Genomic DNA, 24,015 nt, shown 5'->3' on the forward strand with positions numbered 1-24,015 from the left:
CCATGCGGCTTGTGTACGCACGTCTGCAATATGCATGAGTTTTCTTTATCTGAGCCTTTGTGAATATCCCTCAGATGGCGAGGTTTGTCTGCACCGAAGAATGGTGAGGTGCTGGGAAATCAAATCTCTGCATGACAAGGCCTCTCACAAGAGGGGACTTAAATGCAATATGATCACTGCTTAGTTTATTTATTCTGTGACTTTGATTTAAATTCAAGTTGCCTTTGATGTCTGCAGAGGAAAAAAAGTCGTCACAGGAGATCGGTCTCCTCCAGCAAACACATGAAAGAATTCGGAAAAGAACAGTTGAGAGAATAATTTTTTTAAACAATTAAAAAAAAAATTACCCACTGAAAGTCCTTTATTCAAGCAACAAAAGCCCATGTTTCACGTGCGCCAGAATTAAAACATTTTTTATCATTGTAAACAAACAACCCCAACAGCTTCCATCATGAGCAAACACTTGGCGACTGTGGGGGAAGAAAAACTCCCTTTTGACAGGAAGAAAACCTGTAGCAGAACCAGACCCCGGGTGATCGGCCATCTGCCTCGACTGGTTGGGTTGAAAGAAGAGAAACGGGTGAGAGGGAGAAAGAGTGATGATGATAAGAGAGAGAGAGCGAGAGAGAGAGGAGAGAGCCCGGGAACCATTGCACAATTATTGTATTGAAGCACTGTCAGACCGGCTGTTCTAATGACAATAATAATGGCCACGCTCATAGGTGTAATGGTTTTATCCATAATAGCAGCAGCAATTCACTAGAATACCGGTTGCGGTTCCTCTACATAGACGGAGAGCTTAGTTTTAACTTTTTAAATGGCCCAGAACTGAAAACTAACAAGACAAAACTAACATCAGTTGTCAGACTACAAAAAGTGCACCTAAACAACTGTTTATTTTGGCTTTTCAACGAAATCGAAGATGAAACCAAACCCGGATGTTGTCAATATGAAAACAGGATGACAAAATGTTGTTTCACCTGCAGAGCAGCAATAACTGCAGCACTTTAGTTGGTTCATGCTTACGTTTGTAACTGCATCTGTCTGTCTGCCATTTCATTCTGTGAAAAAATAAACATCTACCTTCTGTGATGGAGAGCTGGACACTTTCAGATTGGTTGAAGTTCACCATCAAGCTGGAAGGAGCTGCATATCCAGGTGATGACTTTCATTCCACACTTGATTCTCATTGTTATTTGAAACCATTTTATTATAATACAAAGATATTTTCTGCTGCACTTGTAATGGGGATTTCTTTGCAGTTTATATGAAACGATTCACTTCTTAATTAAAACAACAACCGTGAGATGAATTGCAAAGGAAAATAATGATTACTTTCATTACCGTTATGAAGCCATCCACTTTCCAGTGTAGGAAATGTCAAAGTAAATCCTTGAATTAGAAGAAACTACTTTTAATCAGCCGCTGAACAGCCAATCATACTGGCCCGGCTCATTACTGTCAGAGGCAGAGAGCATGAAAAACACGGATGACAGATTTAGTGGCCTGCCTCAATCCCTCCGGGATACACAGTTTTTATGGTAAGGGAAACAATTCATCACAGGGCAATTCATCAGTGGATAACTTTTAATTAATGTTCAAACCTGTGGACCTTTAAAACGCCAAGCTCAGCTCCCCCTCTCTTTGGAGAGTCTGCTGCGTTTATTTCCCTCTCCCGGCACCCCCATCTTTTCTTCTTCTCCTTTTTTTTATTTAATTCCCCTTCAACACTATCATGATCTATTTTCTCAGTTTCTCTTTGACTCCACTTTATATTACCCCAATGTTTACATTAGTCTCACTGGCAAGTCTTGCGGCTCAGCCCCTTGCCAGTATTTGTGCTCTGGTTAATGCCGTCACATATTACCAGCATTTTGTCATCTTAATATCTCTTCCAACCAGCCAATTCCCGTCCTCTCCCTTCTCTACCCTCTGCTCTGCCCCGAATTAGCAACATCAAGGCCGAGAATTAAGAGAAATGGTCGATCAGAGAGTTCAGTGAAAAAGGAAACCATTGGAAAGGCTCAAAATGGAGTCGGCCTGAGCAAATTGGACAGTCACAAGGACAGAAGCAGGCTTTGATGTAGAAAAGTCCACATAACAGGGGGGAGAAAGAGACTCGGACAGATTGATTCAGAATGAAATTAAAGAGGACGAGGGGGAGAATGAGATCGAGTAAATTGAGCATTACATACTGCATTACTGTGTCTCTTAATTTGCCGTGTAAAAGCTTTCTTATTAGGACTGATGCACTCCTCAGCTAACGAGGGGAGAGAGAAGGCTCTCTCAGTTGTCATTGAGATGGACCTCAAAGGAAAAAGTGAAATAGCAGAGCAGCGGTTGGGAAAGAGTGAGAATTATCCAAGACGCTGATGAAGAGGAGGCCTGAGCGAACTGCTCATGTGAAATCATCTCACTTAGTGTGTTCTGTCTCAATTATCTGTCATCTTCGTCCTCACGCTCTGCGCTGACCCCCCCCCCCCCCCCCCCCACCCGCCACCACCACCCTGTCACTGAATAGACACTATGTGCAGCTGCGTTGAAAGTCTGATCACATCTCAGGGTATCTGTGTGTTTGTGTGTGTGTGTGTGTGTGTGTGTGTCAGATCAGTTCAGGTTCTGCACCTTTGCTGTCTATCAAAATTAAATCACACGGAGGCATAAACAATTTGAAATACACACACACTTTTTTGGTGGTAAAACTTGAATGTTTTGACTTTACCCACATGGAAAGTGTAAGTTAAGGATGCACGAAAGCAACAGAAAAAGCCTGAAGGTTAACATGGACGCCTGATATTTGATCACTGAAGCTGCTTTCAGGCAAGCAATGATTTCCAGATAATCTCCTGAAATTATCCGGAGGGCCTCTATGTGAGAAAGCAAATGTATGAGTCCTTTGATTCTCCGGTCCCCTCAAACTGCACGAGGGGACACGTTGATGAAATCTGTAACACACCACAAATATCTCAGGATAAAAGTAAAAGATGCAGATGAAGATGTCAAATCTGAAAAAAGGACCAGATTCAAGAGCTTTGGGTGATTAGGGCCGACCCCAGTGTCGACGTGCTGTAGAGAAAAAGGGTGATTTCCGCCGCAGAATTAATAAGTTACATTCTCCCTCCTGCAAGCTCCTCGTAGACACCGCTCCTCATCTGAACGCGGCAGAAATGTTCCTTTTGTTTCGAGCTGGAGAATCTTCAGCTGCATTTTTCATTCGTGACAGACAAACTCCAGAGAAAGTCTGCTCCATTGTGTTCCACATTCTCCAGGGATCATGTCTGAAAATGGCATTAATGATAAGTCTGAATTTTTCAAGTGAAAAAATTACTATTTCATGATGGTATGTTAATGAGCAACTTGCGGGTGGAATTCTTCAAATGTTGTGCTTTGAATTACATAGAAATGATGATCTAAAAAGGTCATGTGGGATTAAAAGAAATTTAGAGGGAAAAAATTGGGTATTTTGATCAGTTTCCATTAAACCTTCACAGAGTGGTTTACATCATGGTGAATTATTGTGTTAGTGCTTATTCCACCTCAGAGTCCAAAGACACTTTATACATCTCATACCTGGTTAAAACAAACAAGATATAGTATGTAATTTGCAATGTTGTTAAATGCATGACTGCACTTCTAGAGCAGGTTTAGCTTTGTCCCTGCTTGCAACCTTAATGCTCAGCTTATGAAACCATCTGCACTGTCATATTTACTTTACAGATATAATGGTGTAACGGATCCTCTCTTCTAAGTCCTGGCAGAAAAGCGATTTGAGAATTTCCCCAAAATGTTCAACTATTTCCATATTATCAGGTGAGCTAGAGAGTAAAACATGATAAAATGGCTGGTAAATATGACAAAAGCAAAGAAATTTAGATTTTAAAAGAAGAAAAGCAGTATTTAAAGTCTGATCTGGTGAACGTGACTTGAGCGATACGATCAAGACGGCACATTTGGAGAACAGGACCAAATATTGTTTCGTTGCACATATTGTCACGTTGCATGTCCTGATCGGTGATGTGGCATTCCAGATTGGAGACAAAGACTGTTTTCACAAACAACTGGGTCCGAGTCAGCAGGTTTTTGCACACGGAGCAAATCGGCATTAGCAGCTGCAGCAGTCGGTTGAGTGGATTCAAACGTCTCAGGGCTGGGCAGGAGTGCGACCAGGCCGGTGTCACTGTGATTGACGTGTCTTGTTAAGGGTAGGATTTCTGAGAGGAGAACAGCAGCTCAGTCTTGTTAAGGTTAATCGGGGGGGGGGGCTGTTTGGCAGGAATCCAACAGGAGATTTGAGCTTGAAAATTGGAGATATGCAACCCAACCTGTGTGTCAGAGCCTGGAGTCAAGAGGTCAGTTTAGTGTCATGGCAATGAAAGGAAGACTTATGGGATGTAGTGACTGAGCCAAGAGGTTTAGTGTTGAGAAAGAAGAGGATTTAGAACCGTTGTAAGATTCCTGACACCTTGTTTTGTAAAACCACCAACCACTGGCTGGATAGACCACATCAGACTTTACATTTCAACTGGTCTTATGATTATTGAAATGATGTCAGAAGACACTAATCTGACAATTTCTCCATTTTCTTTCTAGAATAAGAGGTTCTAACTGCAACAAACAAACATGTGCTGTATGGAATGCAGTTAAAGGGAAATGTATGTCTGTCTTTTCGTGCTAATAAAACAGTTTCTAGCTGTCACTGAGTAAAACAGCTGTGAAGTTGTTCTTTTTCATTTGAAATACAAGTCAACATGCTAACCAGGTTCTGTCGTTGTCCCTGAGTGTGTTTGATTTGACTCGGTACGCTGCACTGACACCTGGCCCGGAAGATTGTTTAATCTTTCACTTATGCCCAAATGTATAACGTTATACTGTAATGAGATTACTGGCAAGGCGCACTGTGAGCTCGACACATACATATTTGGCAAATGCTGCATTAGTTCCAGCTCTAATTTTATGGTAAGATTTATTTAGCTACATCCATATTTTCATTCACACTTAAATATACAATATGTGACAATTAATTAAAATTTGAAGAACAACTAGACAGACCCATGTTAAATATTTTTCTTGAGTTGTGGTTTTAGTTTATCTTAAATGTTTAAAACAACATTCAAACTTAGAAAACAACTAAATCTTGTTCAGGAATGATAAATGTGGTCTCTAATGTCGTTATGTCAGCTTGTCAGTTTTTTGTTTTATTTATGGATTGAGATTAGTATTTGCAGTTATGTTTCTACTCATCAATGTTCTAAGCTCTAATTTAGCTGCAGAACGATGAGAAAAGCTGCAAAACATGGATCCTGCTATTTTGCTTGTTCTGAAAAACATTTCAATGGTGTCAAAGTAGATGTAAAAGGAGCATAGTGCTCTGTGGCCTTAGATGTCTGATCAGATGAGGTTCGGTTTCATGACGAGGAGGAGTAGGCTGAACCGACTCAAAGGAAGATGGCGCTCTGTCTCGGGTCACGAAGCAGTCGATGCTCGCTGTGAGACAGATACCTGATCAGCATGGAGGTGAAGGAAAGACCCGAGGGGGGGGGGGGCGGGGGCCTGCTGGCGGAGTTACACAACCTCATCTGGGGGAAAACAGGAGAGATGGTGGGTGGTGGGAAACCTCAGACATCATTAATCATTTTCTTCTCCAAGTAAGTGCCAAAATCCTGTGAGTGCAGGAGGTTGAGGAGGAAGGAGTCAGGCAGGAGTTTTGTCGCGTTGGCAGCAAAGACTCAGTGAAGAGTTGCTTTGCTGGAAAATCCTTTTACGTCAAAACACATTTGATCCGACACTGATAACTCGCTTTGACCACTTTCTGCGAACGTACACTGATTTATCAACCTTGCGACTGATCAGGGCGATTCAATCTCCGACTTAGTGGAAAGAAATACGGTGTTAAATGTGATAGAAATTCAAGGGGAAAGAAATCAGTTTGTAAAGTTTGCAGACTTTATATTTGTATAACTGGCTTTGAAACCACTCTAAGACAAAGTTCAGTTTATTTTTAGTGTTTTTTGATTAAACCGAGTCAAAGTCATTGCAATTCATTTTGAATAAATGAAAGTTTGGTAAATGAAGAATAAATCACTTAATCCTTGAATCTAGACGAGATGTGGAAAAGAAATGAAAATGAAATGCGGCACATGGCAAACAGTAACTACGCGCCAGAGAGTCAAACATCATGAAATCATCGTTTGTAATACCGTTAGACTTTCATCATCGGAAGTGGTCAAATCTTTGCATCTTATTGACATTGACGTTCCACATTGAGTTCTTATAATTTTTCTTTTTCTCCACAGAGAATAAATCTGACGCCGGAGGTGACAACTCACAAACATCAGAGCTGAACATAAAAACAGCAGAAGGAGTTTGTTTGTGAAGAGAGCGAGAACACATCAGCCTCCTTCTCAGTTTTACGGATTACACAACAGCCGGAGAAGCTACAGTTTGCAGACGCTGAAGGAAGCGAGCTGAGGAAGACTAGAGCAAATGGTGCTGAAGGACCTCCTACCCTGTCAGCCCCACTTCAAAAAGTAAGTTTAAATTGGTTTTATCATGATTCAGTTGACTTCTAGTTTTTCCTTCTCAAATATTCATACAATACATTTTTACAATATGTTTTACACAAGAACAAAACAAAATACAAAACTTAGTTTGAAACGTTATCGAGGGAATAATACAAAGAATACACATGAATAATTGTAAAAATAAAGAAATGTTGGAATAAAGAAATAGCCTTTACAACACAAACTACATACATTTTTTCCATTTGTTTATGGATAAAAAACTAAACAATAAAAATCTATTTATGTTATTGCTGCATTTAATTATCTTGCTATGGTCTTGTCGTTTTACGCTTCCTCAGAAGTTTACCATGTGATCAAACTACAGTGTAATGAACTAATATTACTATGTGTCTGATGCTTTCTGTCTTCTTAAAAGAAATTTACCATTACATTTGAGTGTCAGCAGCCTTTTCTCTGAAAAATGCATATATGCGGACCTTTAACAAACCCAGGACATTTATGAACAACAAATGAGTTTAACTGAAGATGTATATCTTCGCTTAAAACAATTTTCAAAAGGTATTTTTATCCAACTTGATGCAACAAAGGATTTTAATTCATTTTCTGAGCTGTTTCTCCTCTTCTAATCCGAACAAAGATGGTAACTTGGAAGGACATGTCTCCCTGCTCAGTTTGTACATGAAGCAGAATTTAAAAGTTTTTATAATCCTATTTGTCTGACAAAATACAATGTTAACATTCAAATTGTTTTATGTAAGGAAAAAGGATATCATTAGGAAATAGAATACATTTAGCCATCCCAAACTCGTTTTGGTCACATTTCTGGGTTCGTCGAAGAGCAACAAGTAGTCAACTTTTTAGAGGAATTGAAACTGAATAATCGTGACTCAGATGTGATTATGAAAAATTGGAGGAATGAACTCTGTTTTATTTCCATTTAATGTGAATCTAACGCAATCAAAAACATTAATCTACAACAGACTCAGTGCAATTAAATTGCACAAAATGCATTGTAATTATTAAATGGTAGTAAAAAAACTATGACCTGTAATTTCCTTTCATGCTTTAAGCATTTCATGAAAAAAACTCCAGTCTCGTTAGTTAAAAGACCTTAAAGCTACGACAAATATAAACCAGGGGAGAGGACCACCTTGACCGTACCTCTTTCTTAAATGGTGGCAGTAATTAAATAAGAGATAAATGAAGCCATTAAACAAACTAACACTTATCAATGGTTAAATGGTGAGCAATAAAGCTCGATTATCCCCTCATTTTCTCCTTTTGGGCAGGAGTCCAAAGAAAGCAATCAGTAAAGGTTGCCGTAAAAAGCAGGCGCCCATTAACGAAATATACTAACTCGCTGCGATCGGTCAATGCTTTGAGGTGGACTGTATCTCGTGACACCGTAATAGCATCATTTTGTCTTTTCCATTTGCAAAGCCGATGATTATTAATGCACAAGGGCAGGTTTTTCATTTGAATATATTTCTTGTGATTTTGAGAGTTTACATTTGAAAATTATATTCTCAAGTGTAATTGCATTGATTTACCCTCTTAGAACAAATATGACCAATAGTCTGACAGGGCTCCAGGGATAAAGAGAAGCCTTGTAGTCATAAGAGAGGGAACAGTATGTGAACAAGAGTGCGAGGCGTTTTGGCATTCAAAGCTACTTTTGCTTTAGGTCAAAACACTCCTACAGCTGATATTTCAGTCACACACACACACACATACACACACACACACACACACACACTGAAGAGTCAAAATCAAGTTAGCACTGCAGAGGATCTTTTCTGAGCCCGGGGGCGACCTGTGTATATTCACCCGCTGCCATATATCTTATGGTGAAAGATAAACACGTCCTCACATTTACTTAAAGGCTTTGTAATTTATTTTTTAAGTTGTATTGCTGCTGTAATTTTCCTTTGGACAAGAAACATCAGACAGAAGTGGATTTTTTAAGTGGATGATTATTGGATGATTCACTGTTTCAGTCGGTCGAAGGAAAAAACTATTTGCTTTCAACATTAAATAACCAGTGACAAAATAAAAGAAGCGCAGACAATTTAATTTACCCTTTCTGTTACAACCATGTTTACAAATATGCTAATGTTTCTGCCTGGCTGCTTTCACCAGAGTTACTAATTTTATAATACAGTTTTTCTCCATTGCTTTGGCTCATTTCACGAAACAGAAATGACATTCTCAGAGCTCTAAGTGCAATTGGCAAAATAGCCCATATGGTTCAGCACAACTACATAGATCACCTTCAAAAGGTCATATGTCACCCAAAACAGTTAACTCAAGTTTCAAAACCAAATCATATTCTCATATAAATAGTCAGGGCCCCCAAAATGAAAATTTCCTTCTCGATTGCTGTGGCTCATCTCTCAAAATAACATAGATGGTTCAGCAAATCTCCATAGCACACCTGCAAAAGGTCATATCTCTCCCAAAACAGACAACTCATCAGTCAAAACTAAATCCTTTTCTCATACAAATAGTCAGTGCCCCCAAAATGAAAAGTCCCTTTGGCATTGTTTAACCCTTGTATGGTGTTCGTGTTTTGGTCCCTCAGCCAATGTTCGCGGGTCTGGTGGACCCACTGCATTATTCGGTCTTTCAATCAATACAGCTACAACAATTTATGTAAAAATACTTAACAGATGTTTACTTTATCCCAATTACAAGCAATATAAACAGCATATAGGGTTATATTTGTTATTTACCCCTGTTAAATCACATTTATGAAAAAGAGTGCTTTTCGTTTTTTGTGAAAAAATGCAATAAAACAAACAGAAAACTTTTGGGCCTGACTACAGATGGATTTTTTTCATAGCTGGCTGATGGTCAGTCTCATCCTCTTCTTCAAGCTCACTGTCAGAATCTGAATCTACAGAAACATGATCTTTATATTCTGAAAACTCTTCCCCTTCATTATCTACCAAGGATGTTCTCTCTTCAAAAATCATTTCTAAGGCCCTCTGAGCAGAGAACCTTTTTGCCATCTTCAAGGATTGTGATAAGGAGCCCGATTGTCAAAGCTATTTATTTGTTGTATCCCGGCCCCAATTTGCATATCGGGGGCGGGATTTCCTGCAAGATCCTCTGTCTTGCATGAAACATCTATATTTTATATACAACAAGGGCGGGATACAACAAGCCTTAGAAATAATTTTTGAAGAGAGAAAATCTTTTGAAGTCAATGAAGGGAAGAGTAGAGAATATGAAGATCATGTTTCTGTCAATTCAGAGTCTGACAGTGAGTTTGAAGAAGAGGATGAGATTGACCATCAGCCAGCTACGTAAAAAGTGAATCTGTAGACAGTCCCAAATCCAGGCCAGGCCATCAGCAGCCAACATATGGATGTCAAAAATCATGTAACCAATGTAATAAGGGTGCAACCATGGCAGACACGGATACCAGTGACTCATGCAGGACATCAAGCCTTCTTTTCATTACGAAATTCATTCTTGATTGCACTAATTTGGAGGGAAAGCGTGTTTTTGTAAAAAGCTGGAATGAGATGGATGAAACCCATTTATTTTCATACTTCGAGTTTCCAAGTCCAAAGGGGAATCAACAGAATCCCTATGAGATGCAGGAACTGGCAGAGAACTTTAACGTAAAATGTGCAGGAATGTGGGAGCAGAGGTGCTTGAAATGTACAATTTTACACTTTACATAGTCCTGGGTCCAGTGGACCCGAACACCTCATATGTAATGTAAATGTGTAGGGGGGGTGTACAGTGTACAGTCACTGAAAATATGTTATTATATATGTTCATCACAGAAAATGAGCCAAGGCCAATGAGTCTCAGGTTGAAAAAAATATTTATTGCATTATTTTTCTTTTAGCAAACATTGAAAACGGGTCCCACAGACCCGAACACCATACAAGGGTTAAACACTACAGGTCAAAATGTTTAGATGTTTTGTCAGTATGGCAGTGGACCATAGAAATATCCCTCATGTGCACATTTCAATCTTGGCTCAGTCCTTGAATGGTCACTGAATGGTTACAGTAGATGTTTTCTTTCCAGAATAGTATGTGTATCAAACAGAAAAAAGATTTATTCAAGGTTTCGCATAAAATATGTTTATTGAACTCATACTGCCATGGAAATTGTTATACATCATGGTTACAGTAACAGAAAATGTGTACAGCACAATATACTGTCAAACAATAAGCACATCAAAACTAAAATTTGGTATAGTGAGATATGACCTTTTGAAGGTGATCTATGTAGTTGTGCTGAACCATATGGGCTATTTTGCCAATTGTACTTAGAGCTCTGAGAATGTCATTTCTGTTTTCGTGAAATGAGCCAAAGCAATTGAGAAAAACTGTAAACTTACTGTGTGATTGGTGATCAGATGTGTGAAACTCAACCTTGATTTCTTAAGTTCTAGTTGCACCTGAAAATTAAGCCGATGATCAAAGATGTCCTTATTACAGTATATACCATTATGTTTTTCATGGTATTATGTGCCTGTACGATTCTGACAGTGGAGTGAACTATTGTGCAGGTGATGATGTAAACAATGAAATTATGCCAACATGTTCTGCAGAGAACGACAGTTTTGACCAGCAATATATATTCAATTGGTAATTGGGCTAACTGAAGGCAATTGTACCTAACCGTTTGCAAAGGTGTTCTAAATCATTTGAAATTTGTGCAAGCTGTTGGAAATTGTACTTGTCATTGCAAGGATGTGCTAATACAATTGCAATTTGATTAAAGGAATGAGATATTCCAATCTGTTGTGAACAAGTGCCCAGTGGTTTGGAGGTTTGCACGTGTTGTTTTGAGAATGTCATTTCTGTTTTGTGAAATGAGCCAAAGCAATGGAGAAAAACTGTAATATAATTGGGATAAATAAATAAATGATGCATAAAGGGAGTGATGAAGGAGAAAGAGAGATGCTGCTGAATGAACAGGGTAAATATGCAGGAAGTAAAACAGAGACAAAGTAGAATTCCATCTAGAGGGCATACCGCCGTCAAGGCCAAACAGTCACCCTAAATTACAACAAGCCTTAAAGCAAGGGCCACATTATTTTTCTCAGCTACATTTTGTTGGAAGTTATAATCCAGCGCCATCGGTTACCATACAGCAGCAGAAGAAATCCTACACCTCTATGGAACCACATTGAAATTTATGAGATCCATATTTTTATTGGGATCTGTATGAAACTTCCACACTCATTGATACCAACCACCTGAACATGTCAGAATACTGTCATCATGCTCCCTGAATTATTAAGAAAATCAATATGAATCTCGCAATGTTAAAGAAAGTGGGGGGGAAATCCCACCCCCCGATCCGGATCCATGTCAAACCCGAATGGAGCTCTTCCCTGACCCACACCACATCCTTCCAAGTTGTGTGGTAATCCGTGGCAAAGTAGTTTTTGCGTTATCTGGATAACACTTATATGATTGGAGGGACTGCATGAGCAAATGTGAAGAGGAAAATGATCAACACAGATCAGGGCTGTGTGCACAGAGACGTGCACCAACATGATTTGACGTTGGAGAGTATGGTCTCAGACTTAATGTGAATGTTGTGACGTGGAAGGTGTAGATGAGAATATGACGATCAAAGCTTCAGACAGGGAGGTGAGTATCACATTAGACCGGGAACAACAGGCTGGAATCATGGCACCAACGTCTGATTGAAAGAGACCAGAAGTAATAGAGTTACTTGTCATCTTCTGCGTGTACTGTATGTATCAGCACTGCAATGCAAAGATAGGTGTATTTCAAGTGTCAGTACATGCAAACAGTATTTCTAAGACTGGAGTTACACTTCTGTTAACCTTGTTCATACTACTGAGTGGAGATTGCTGTATGTTTATTTTCGTTCATTCACAGAATCCAGTGGTCTCAGTGTATTGGTGGAAATGGTGTGTTACTGCATGTGTGTTACTGCTGAGCCTTTCTTTCATTAATTTAATGTCGTCTTTAGTACCAGTGGTCTCCAGCAGCATCAGAAACAAGCAAAACATGAATGTTAGTTGCTGATACTGGTATTTATATAATGATGCACATTCTATATTATAATTTGCATTGTTTTATTTGTTTGGCCTGTGTTGATGCTGGCTGCAGCTTCCTGTGACCTCAGTCCATAGAACCCTGAAGCTGCACCGCACCACTGCTGCACACAGAGCTGTTCACCTGTTTATTCAAAGTTTATTAATCTCGAACGAATATATCGTGGGCTCTAATCTCACCAAATTTGACACTGCATTTCTACTGGGCCTCTAAAAATACACATCCCAAGTGTGATGAATGTTTACAGAGATGAGTTCCACATATAGACAGACAGAAAGACATTGCTGGAACTATTAGTTGAATGAAATAAATTACCACAGGAAACAGTCCACACACAAATTCATAGCCGTCAGACCTCCAACATGGCTGCCCCACATAACCTGCCTGCCCTGTGAAGGTGTCGGGAACACAGAGATTACTCACACTGATGTTATCTTTACTTTACGCCTCCATTTGTATCTTTGATATGGAGGTTAATTTTCTCCCTGAGAGCACAGTGTTGTCTCGTGACTCAGCTGCCAGGGCCTCCCGCAGCCCTGCATTGATATTGCAACTTGTCAGGCTTGAATTCAAATTTAACCAATTAAGCCAACCAACCTCCCCTCTCTCCTTTTCTCGCAAATACAAAAATCCAATCAGAGTCCTAGCTGAAGCGTGACAACCACAGCTTGACTCCATGACTTAAAGGCAGAAAATGAATTTGCCTTTATAAACCCCACTTAAAATGAGTAAGCGGCCTTTCTCAAAACTGGGAAGTTAGACCCTTCTTGAGGATAAACTCAACAATGAATTAATGCAACTCTGGGAAAAAAAGTTAAATACTATGCAAATGATTTAAGCTATGATTAAAAAAACAGTTATTAGTTAATCAAAGTGTGTATTTAGTCCACCGTCACAGACTGACACATCTATCCCTTATTCACCAGCTCGTCTGCTGGGCTTGTGCTGTCTCCCTGTATCATCCACCAGTCTGACACAAGAGCAAATCTCCCATTAGGTACAAAGACCCTGTTTCTTAAAGGGCTTCATCGTTAAAATACCTACACTTATCAGTCAGTTTTGGTTTTTCAATAGCAAACAAACCCTGTGCCACATTTAGGTATGTTTATATCAGAAAGGCGTTTTTTAGTGTGAGCTAAATGCTAATGCTAATCTTCATCGTGCTAATACAAACAATATAAACACACTCTCGATAAGCCGTTATGTTTACCACTTTCTACATCTTAGTTTAGTTACTTTGCTGGAAAACTGATTATGGTGCTTAAAAATTAAATAGTATTTGTTCATTGGAAATAATTATAGTTATAATAAAATAGTTTATCTAAACAGTTCTTTTCATTCAAGCGGTTTACAATAAATACTAAATAAAAAGAATATCAGCAGATGGCAAAATATATAAATTATAATTAAAAACAGAAACCATTAAGAATAATACTGTATGAGAGTAAGATATGATAACAAATGTAATTAATAGGTTTTGAGTTGTTGTAAACAAACTCTCAGAGCATGCATCTCAGAAAGCTCTTGGTAAAAGCATAGTAAAAAGGTAAAACTGGATTGTCTGTTTTATTGATCACATCATTTTGTGTATCTACTAACCCATATAAGAACATTTAAAGTATTATAAAGAACAGTTAATGCAATGTTAGCTGGTCCCAATCCTTTAAACTCAACAAAAATGACTTAAAATCTATTTTGAAGAGATGCTGTTTTGGTTAGGTTTAGCTGTACAGTTCTGAATAAAACATTTTTTTTTCTCCATTCACTGCTTTGGGAGACAAAGGATCACAGAAATAAAAGCATGGAAATGGGTTTTAATCACTCAAAATATTTAGTGGGACAGGAAAAGCAGTACAATATTTCAATTAATAATAACTCATAAATAGCTGATCTGGTCGCATCATGGAGACCTGCTGGATTACAGATCAGCTCAGGGTCAGTGCAGTGCACTTTGAGCACATTTTGTAAGATTCCCAAAGCCCCTGTGAGCATCATGTAAGATTTGTTCTTACCTCGCACACAATGGAGGAGCATATTGCTGCAGGGAGCCGCGGTCCCCTTTTGTTAATGCTGAAAGGATTTACCTGTAATCTGCCCGTCTCCAGGAAGAAACACTGCCAAAATAATTCAGAGGCAACAGCAGCTGCAGTGGAGACGACAGGGAATGAGACCGGTGGCACGACAGAACACATTACGGTGCTGTAAAGATAAAACATGGGGAGCTATATATCAAGTCACTCTGCAGCCCTGTGAACTGAACACCCACCAGCAAACAAAGCCCAGAAGATGAATATCCAACTGTGAATCATGCAACTCTCCCTACATGCTGTACTATGTCTATCACTTTATTACAGAGTACACCACTTCCAGAGTTATCCCCTCTGTCATATTCAAATGGCGATTGATAAACATGCAGACTCTCTAAAAGTGCATCGCCATAATCAAATAAGTTCAATATACACAATTCTACTACTTTTATTAAAATGTCTTGGATCCATGCCGACTTCATGGGTATGATATTTAAACTGTCAAATTTGCTTTGTTCATACATATAATTGATGAATTTTAATCCTTTATATTACACAAAAATACATTTAAATTCATCCGTGTGTTCATAAAGATTTGATTAGGAAAACGTGAATATCATTTACATCTGTAAACACAAATCTTTATGTACGTCACATATCCAGGGTCTTTGTGTCAGCAGCTGAGATGAGAAACTGCTGAGTGCAAATCCAATCACTCTTTCATGCCAGGAAATTGCTGGAAAAAAAAAACTCTGAGTTAGTATGGGGGGCAAATCCATTACTTATTTAGCCTTTAACATGTTATTCAATCTGCTGCTATATGGTTCTTTCACATGTTTTCAAAGAAGAGAAGAGGATGAAGGTTTCACTGCATTGGTGAATCACAGAATTCATAATTAAAATCTATTATGAGGCACACGTGCAAGGGCTCATTCGGTTGGAAGTAACAGGTGATGAATAAAGATGTCTCTATTCCAGACACTTGAATGGTGCTTGTGATGTTGGCTGTTTATTTTGCATTAGAATAATGACAAAGCTCTTGATTTTTGCGAATGTGAAATAAGAAAACTGCAGAGTAAAATATTTCTGTTTCTATATTAAATCGTTTCTGTATTGTATATTTGAGCCTTATTTGTTGCTTTTTGGGGATTAAATTCCATTTTATTCATTTTAATAGCTTGAAGATTATCATGCACTACTGGAAAGATATGATCTCAAATAAAAACCCACCACTTTGTGGCTCGGACAACCTCTCTGACCGACCAAAACACAGAGGCCATGCTTTTCTATCCTTTTTTATTTCCCCATCTTAGAACCGTTGAATAACCATCATGTTTTGCAGCCTCCTTTCCACATGTGCAATCTGTAAATCTAAAATATGATCCATGGACATGGCATGTAAGATAAGCTGTGGACCAATATTATCTTTTCCCTGCCATCAGTAAAATGGATTTACTGATACATCAGCAGCTCCTACGGTCATCCAAAATCCGTTTTTCCAGATTTGCGTCTTCTATCCCTCTGTGGGGGTCTTTATGGGAGAGATGGGATTCAAAGGTCTTGCTCAAAGCTGCTTTCTGTCACTATCCCTCCCTCCCAGTGTTTTTTTTTTTTTTTATGTAAATCGATCTAGTCTTGGGTTCCAGTATTAGATTGGGGGTTGTTGTGTGTACTGTACTTTGCCTTGAGGCGGCAGGCTGTCTGGCTTACACATTACCCCACATCTCCCCTTTACTCCCCTCTACGGAAAACTGAAATGTAGACGGCAGCCATACACTGCAGCTCGTCCACATATGGGTTAATGTTTGCAATTCAATCATGCATGGATTGACAAACACAGAGTACTGTTGAAGCAGAAGCAGTTGCATGCACAAACACAAAGGGCAGCCATGTGCTCCTAATGCCTTTGTATCATGCTTTAACAGAGCAAGAAAAATAAACAACCAAGAGGCAAAAAAAAGAGAAAACAATCCTGAAACGTCTGTCTGCCATTCTTTGTAGCACCTGCTTAATCCGGAAATCACAGCTCAATATGCTGTATTAATCCCGCTGGCTCTCTGCACCACTTCAATCTCATACCACATCGCTCTCTTGGTTTTAAAGGGCTGACCCAAATACTCTGGTGTTCAAGTGTTCACTGCTGAAGCTCCTGGGATTCAAAAGTCATCCATTCTTTAAGGCCTGTCAGACTCACACACACAAAAACGCTTAGAGCAGAAGGAAGTCTAACGCTTTCTTAGTCATGAAATTAATCATTATCAAATTGCTTAAGGTAACAATATCATCTCCTCAAATTTTAGAAGCGATTTCATTTTCCAGGCCCCCCCCCCCCCCCCCCAATGTGCACCACTCCAGTGTGTGGAAGGAAAAGGGACTAGTGGGTCATAGTTACTTAACAGTGAATGTGAATATTCTTTAGAGCTGGGGATGGAATACACAGATGTTCCTGTCACTTCAGAGTTGGGAGTAGTTTTAGCCGATGGTGACGGACACAAATCTAACAAGGAACATAAAATGAGGCTTAAACTCGCAAAATAATTTATGACAAAAGGTGACATTGCTAAGAATAGCATTATTATAGATTTATTTATATGTTTTATTGATGCTATTATTTAGAAGTCTAAGAACTTCAGAATCATGTTGAACTTATTGTCAGTATGATTGATAAAGATTTTATGCATGGGTTTCTTTTAATTTGCCCCCTCAGGGTTAAAAATGTAGAAATATATGGACACCAGATGAATTTAAATTCAATTCAAATGTGTCACTAGTTGACAGCTGTACTCAAAGTTTTAGTCTTGAACAGTTTTTTTCTCAAAAATGTCACTCTCCTCTGATTTAAAAATTCAATATTTCTGTGTGACACATTCTGCTGCAGCCAAAATGTGTTGAATTAAATATGTATTGCTTTTCAATCAACCTCAGACAAATCCATTTTCACATGGATCTTATATGACATAACATAAATTTGTCACCTCCTTCATTGCCCCTGTTTTATATCGATTAGAATATTTATATTTAAAGGCTTCACAGAATCTGCCACCATAATTTGCACACCTTGTTGTGAGTGAAAGCATCGAGGGGTTAAGAAAGTTTATTAAGCCAAACCCAAATGTAACATAAGAGTTGATTATTAACATGCTCACATAACCTCTGAGTGGAGAATAAATGCAGTCATCCATTTGTAAGAGGAGTTTTAACATTTGCACTTGACAAACTATAGACAGCCAGTAAGGTCGGAGTTGGCAAGGGGAATGTCAGTGAGATTTACTCAGCATAAGACAAAGAGAAAAAAACAAGTACATAGAGATTAATGTTGGCAAATATGTATTCAACAAAGTCAACTCCCAGCAGAGCTGTCATTCATTTGGTTAATTATCATGTTGTCTAGCTTACACTCCTGGGAATCCTGTAATCTGCATGAGAGCTGACTGACTACGCAAGATCACTTTGGATTTGTGAGGAAATCAATACTACAGCCCCACCATGTTTGCTGCTGTGTGGGCCTTAACGGTTTGACTAATGGCCATGGTTACTGAAGACTGCGATGGGTCTTAAGTTGTCACTGACAGTGTTGTAATTTACCAGTTTCCAAATCTCTGTAGTCGATACTGTACTTATTGTAAAAGCGTCTCTCAATTCATCAGTAAAAACAATATATCACGATGACGGAGTTAAATTCCAAGCACAGCTCATGTAGATTCACACAGAGCAATTATAATATCACAAATTAGTAAATTGTTATCACATCTACAGATTATATTTCCATCACTAGTTTATTGTTCTTTATTAATATGATGTAACTAAATGAAGAAGATGTGATTTTTTTTATCGTGCCTAGCTTCCTGATTTTGAATTTAACTCTTGGATAGTATGGCTATGAGGTAAAACATGTTGATCCTTCTTGATAATGAAAAGGATCTTCAGCTCTGTCTGGTTAATGCAGCCATCTGCTGGCAACTCCTAATGGAGTTATGGGGCCTCTCAAGATCTCTTAAATAATTTAAAAGTGGAGAGTGTTCTCAAGACTTCATAACCACAAGGCTTAATTCTAAATGTAAGATTCAATTTGTCATTTCCATATCTGTTTTTTCCATTAGACAAAATATGTATTCTGCTTTGAACATTGAGTACTGTACACACTGAACTCATAACTGTCTTTAATATTGGGTTACAGTGACTTTTTCAGAGTAAATTTTGCTGGCTAAGGGTGGACGGCAGAATGCTGTCTGTAATGGGATTTATCACAGGGCCATTCATATGCCTACATGACCCTGTTGATATCAATATAAAATATGTAAAGTCAATCAAAGGCCTTTGTAGGTTTGTTCAGACATTATTATTGTAGAATTTTCACAGATTAAAATATTACTGAAACGCAAGATTATGACGTACAGTGTGAAGCTGTTAAATATTTACGATCTCATAAAAATCGCGCTGAAATGAACTCTCATCATCTTTGATGTGACTGTTAACTAATTCATTTGTGCATCAGTGCTGACTGTAATTTCTCTCTCTCTCTCAGGGTGGAGGTCACAGGATTCCAGCTGACATCAAGGATTTGAGGATTAACCATACACCTGGAAAAGAGGGACTGTGCTTATGTTTACTATAATGGCACCTGCAAGAACGGCCAAACTCTGCGCTCGGCTCTTCCTGCTGTTCCTTTGCTTGACACTACATGCCGGCATGCTTCAGTTCACCACAGCTACTATACAAGGATACATTGGAGACAGGGATATATGCCCATCTGTATGCAGGTGCGATGAGGACTTCATCTACTGCAATGATCGTGGCCTGAATTCAATTCCGTCACTGCCACCAACTGCATCCATCCTCTACCTTCAGAACAACCACATAAACAACCCGGGCTTGCCCACCTCCTTGGAGCACCAACTTGCTATCCGAGTGGTCTACCTCTATGATAATGAACTGGATGAATTCCCTCTACATCTGCCACCGTCCGTGCGTGAACTGCATTTGCAGGACAACAACATCCGCACTATTCCTCGGAGTGCACTAGCTCGGATGCCTTTGTTAGAGAAGCTCCACTTGGATGACAACTCTATTTCCACTGTCAGTATTGAAGATCAGGCCTTTGCTGACAACCCACGGCTGCGCTTGCTTTTCCTTTCACGCAACCATCTGTCTAGTATCCCCTCAGGACTGCCTGCTTCTCTGGAAGAACTACGTTTGGATGACAACCGAATCTCCACAATCCCAACCCATGCCTTCCGAGGACTCACTTCACTTAGATGTCTTGTCCTGGACGGGAACCTTTTGGCAAACCAGCGTATAGCTGATGACACATTCTCTCGTCTTTCTAACTTGACCGAGTTATCCCTTGTCCGAAACGCTCTCCAGACCCCACCTGTAAACTTGCCCAGTGCCCATCTTCAGCGCCTGTCTCTACAGGAAAATGCCCTCACCCATATGCCACGTGGGTCCTTGGATGGCATGCACAGGCTACAGAGGCTGGACCTGTCCGGAAACAACCTGACCACCCTGCCAAAGGGACTGTTCAAAGACTTGGACAGCTTGGGTCAACTGTTGGTGCGAGGTAATCCTTGGCACTGTGGATGCAACCTGCGATGGTTATATGACTGGCTGCATGCCCGTGGTAACACCATTACTGTGAGAGGTCTCACCTGCCATGGACCTGACCGGGTGCGAGACATGGCTTTGATGGACCTGACCAGTGAGATGGACGAATGTGAAGTGGTGAGGACAGCAGGGACCAGAGACAGAGTGGGTGTAGGTGGACTAGATAGCTCTACTACTAACACCCCTCCACAGGGCTCACTCTTCACCCTTCGCTCAAAACGTCCTGGATTGGGGCTTCCTGACTCTGGTTTAGACTACACTCTTAGCAGCAGTGGTGTGGGGAAGAGCCTGGCCCTCAATGTGAAGCCTCTCTCCCACAACAGTGTCCGTGTCACCTGGAGCGTGGCCCAGCCCAGCTCCTCTTTCAGGCTGAGCTGGCTGCGACAGGGCACTGGAAATGCCATGGGATCGATCACAGAGACGTTAGTCCGGGGTGATCGTCGAGAGTACCTGCTTACCTCGTTGCAACCACGTTCGAGCTACATCATCTGCATGGTGCCCCTGGCTGCCAGTTCAGAAAGCAAAGGGGCAATTTCTGGAGATGCTGACTCTGATGAAGCTCTGGTGTGCGCTAAAGCTGAAACATCAGACCAAAGCCCATTGGAAGAGGAAGAGGATAAAGATTCACAGAAAATTACAACATTGCCATTGGCAGGGATTATTGGTGGGGCTTCTGCCATTGTGTCTTTGGCTCTTATTTTTGGCATCTTCTGTTGGTATGGACATAAGTCTGGGAAATTGTGTTCCCGCGACCACTACACTCGCAACAGCTCTCGAAAAAGCAAGACCTATGATGATTACATTGAGTCAGGCACCAAGAAGGACACCACAATCTTGGAGATCCGTGGCCCCGGATTCCAGATGACACCAATGGCGGCTTGCCAGCCAATGCAGCCTAAACCCCTACGAGAGGATTACATCGTTCATACCATATTCCCCTCCAATGGCACTGGCCTGTACAAAGGTGACAACCATGTCTCTAATGCAGGACATGGCACCAACCGTGGCTATAGAGAAGGAGGAATCCCAGATATAGACTACTGTTACACATGATGTACTGTACCAGATCTTGTTCACAGTGTTATCGGTGAACTGTATAGATGCACAATTTCCCTTCGCATGGACACTTCTGAAGCACCCCTCTGTGCCTTCTTCTTCTGGTCACCCATTCCAAATAACCTGCTGTCCAATGCTCTGAAAGTACAGTATGTGAGGAGCTGGAACTGAAATCATGTGGGAACAGTTCGCCGCAGGAAGCAGTAGCCAGCAGCCCGGTGTAAATGCACAGCTGACCATTTCTTCACCATCTTAGTAATGGCCTGTGTTTTTTTCATTTTAGCTCTTCCCCTGTGACATGTTAACAACGAATGTATCCACTGTGGTATGGTCAAACTCAGCAGAGGTGCAGGTAGTCTTCTTCCTCACACGGGAGCCACAGGAGTCAATTCAAAATGGATTAAGGAATGATGGAAAACAGACATTGTTGGTAATCATTTCCTGCTCACTGATCATGCACAGTATGTAGTCTTATAAACTCAACGTCCCAAATGCCTCAACTATATTGTTGCGCCCTACCAGCTACCCAAGGAAAGGGCTTTGTAAAGCTGTGAATTGTTCTATTTCAAACGATCCAATAACCACTTGTCTTAAAGTAGGCTTGTTATTACCTTATTCATTAGTTGTCAAGTTGAAGATCTTATCAGGGCTGGTCAGCCTTGGTTATACCTCTTAAGATCTTTCAGTTGAGATCAGTATTGTAGTGTTGCATCAGATTAGATGCAGCACAAGCGTGTAGATAATTTACTTAGATACCGACTGGACTGTGTTTGAAAAATGCTTTGCTATTTTCATCTGTGGTTTGTTTAGAAATCAAATCCTGCACAGCTCTCTTTATTTATTTATTTTATTCCTTATGTGATTTTAATTTTTGTGTTTTTGTCTCTGCTAAAATGTCTTCTTAGTTTTCAACCTCATGTATGTCAAGAATGAAGAAACACAGCTTCGATGAAGACAGTGGATTTGGTTCATCTAAATAGCAAAATATAAGAAGGGAAGACAGTATCCTGATGCCTGCCTCCAGGTTTATGTTTTCTGATATACAGAATGAATTCTTGAGTGAGACTGTGTATAATACGTATGTAATCCGATAATTAGAACTCACCCAAAGACAAGCATGAAGGCCCACTGAGACGATAGAAACCAACCTCAATCCCTCTTTTCCCATTTTGTGCCTGTGTGAATTAACCTGTGACTTCATTTGATGACTTGCGGTTATAAAATGTTTCTTCCACACTCTTGAGGTGATGACAGCGCTCACAGAGCATCCAGCATGGACAGAAATACTAATGTGGAGCCTCCCGTGTGAGGCAGACTCCTGTGGATGAACCTTGAAATGAGGGTGAAGACTGTAAGTGCAAGTGAGGAGACTCAAACCGCAACACTGTTGACCTGCACTGTGGGGCAGCGGCCAAGCTGTGGGTGGTTGGATGGACCGGTGGAGTATTTTGGAGGGGGCGTGACTTCTCAGTGAGCGGAGTCCATTGATGTTTGTTTTTGCAAAGGTAAAAGGCCTCCACTCATGCCACCTATTTTATTACTGAGCAGCACTAAAAATGTAAATGTATCAGCACTAAGCAGAGAACAGGGACAAATGTAATGACAGGCACAGGAAGACGGAGGATAGAAGAAACATCTCCAAGCGCTGAAAAAGATACAGAATAGATGGCTGTGGCAAGGTGGTGTTCACACATGCATAAACTTGTTTTTCATACTCAGCTTCTTCCCCTTGGGTTTAATATTGTCCAACAGTTGTTGAGGGGAAACCAGTTGTGCTTCCTTGACTGTGCTGCCTGCCAGAATTTTACACTGGTCTCAGACATGTCAGTGGAATGTATATTTTATCTGGCACCCATCTTCACCGGCTTAAACAAACAACATCTTAGTGGCCTGGCTAATTCTGTTTTGGAGAATGTTGATATTGTGTAATTGGTATTTTATAGTGGGTCTATTCCAGACACGTACTTCCTGATCATTTGTATAAATAAAACCATGGCCACAGCTACATGAATATTTTTTCTGGTCAAAATATAGAAAGTAATGGTGCCATAACTTTGCGTAAAATATTATGTGAACCTGAGATATGTGTGGAATTTGCTTTATAAATTCATCTTCAGAGGGGATCAATAAAAAGTTTTATAATCTTGTTATTACTGACATTTTTCATTTCACCCAATGCATGACGAGACAAACCATTTTTCTTAATCAATATAACCTCTTTAAATGAAAACAAACTTGTGTATAGATATACACCTGTATTCCAATAATTCAGTGTACAACTTTTTCTGTGGCTTTTGATGAGCAAAACCGGGATCAATTACGGCCAACTGTCGCCTGAGGCCACAAACATGGAACCAGCTGAGATTATAAGACGGAGCAGAGAGGAGTCAACCGGTCGCTATCCTCAGTGACTTTTTCTTTACATGCAGCCTTGGAGTTCACTTCTCCATCGGGACTTAGATGGCCCTAGAAATATTTGGTTAGGCCAGTTTAATCTGGAAGAGTTTCTGAAGTCTTATGTAATATATTTTGTCGCTATGATGACTGCAGAAAAAAGTAGGGAAAAAATCTGTCAAACAGCCAAGATTCACGGCCGTCACAGATAATGAGCTCAAAAAGACTTAAAGAGTATGAAAAATGCTGTCAGAGAAAATGATGTTCACCATCAGTGTGACAGGCGAGAGTGTGAGTTTATGACTTACAGATACAAATGTGAGTTTTTGCATGTTTTTGTATTTTATATTT

The 24,015-nt window shown here is 40.0% G+C and overlaps 1 protein-coding gene across 1 annotated transcript in view; it reads left to right on the plus strand.

Annotated features, from left to right (window-relative positions):
- Positions 1-23,385, plus strand: part of flrt1a (fibronectin leucine rich transmembrane protein 1a) — a 40,582-nt gene extending 17,197 nt beyond the window's left edge. The window contains exons 2-3 of the mRNA XM_062406105.1: positions 6,294-6,527; positions 19,136-23,385. Of these exons, the coding sequence (XP_062262089.1) occupies positions 19,213-21,267 (2,055 nt within the window). The 5' untranslated portion in view covers positions 6,294-6,527; positions 19,136-19,212 and the 3' untranslated portion in view covers positions 21,268-23,385. The remainder of the gene's footprint in view (positions 1-6,293; positions 6,528-19,135) is intronic.
- Positions 23,386-24,015: the final 630 nt, after the last annotated feature.

The sequence above is a fragment of the Platichthys flesus genome, chromosome 15 (genome assembly GCF_949316205.1).
Source record: "Platichthys flesus chromosome 15, fPlaFle2.1, whole genome shotgun sequence".
In the NCBI taxonomy this organism is placed as follows: domain Eukaryota; kingdom Metazoa; phylum Chordata; class Actinopteri; order Pleuronectiformes; family Pleuronectidae; genus Platichthys; species Platichthys flesus.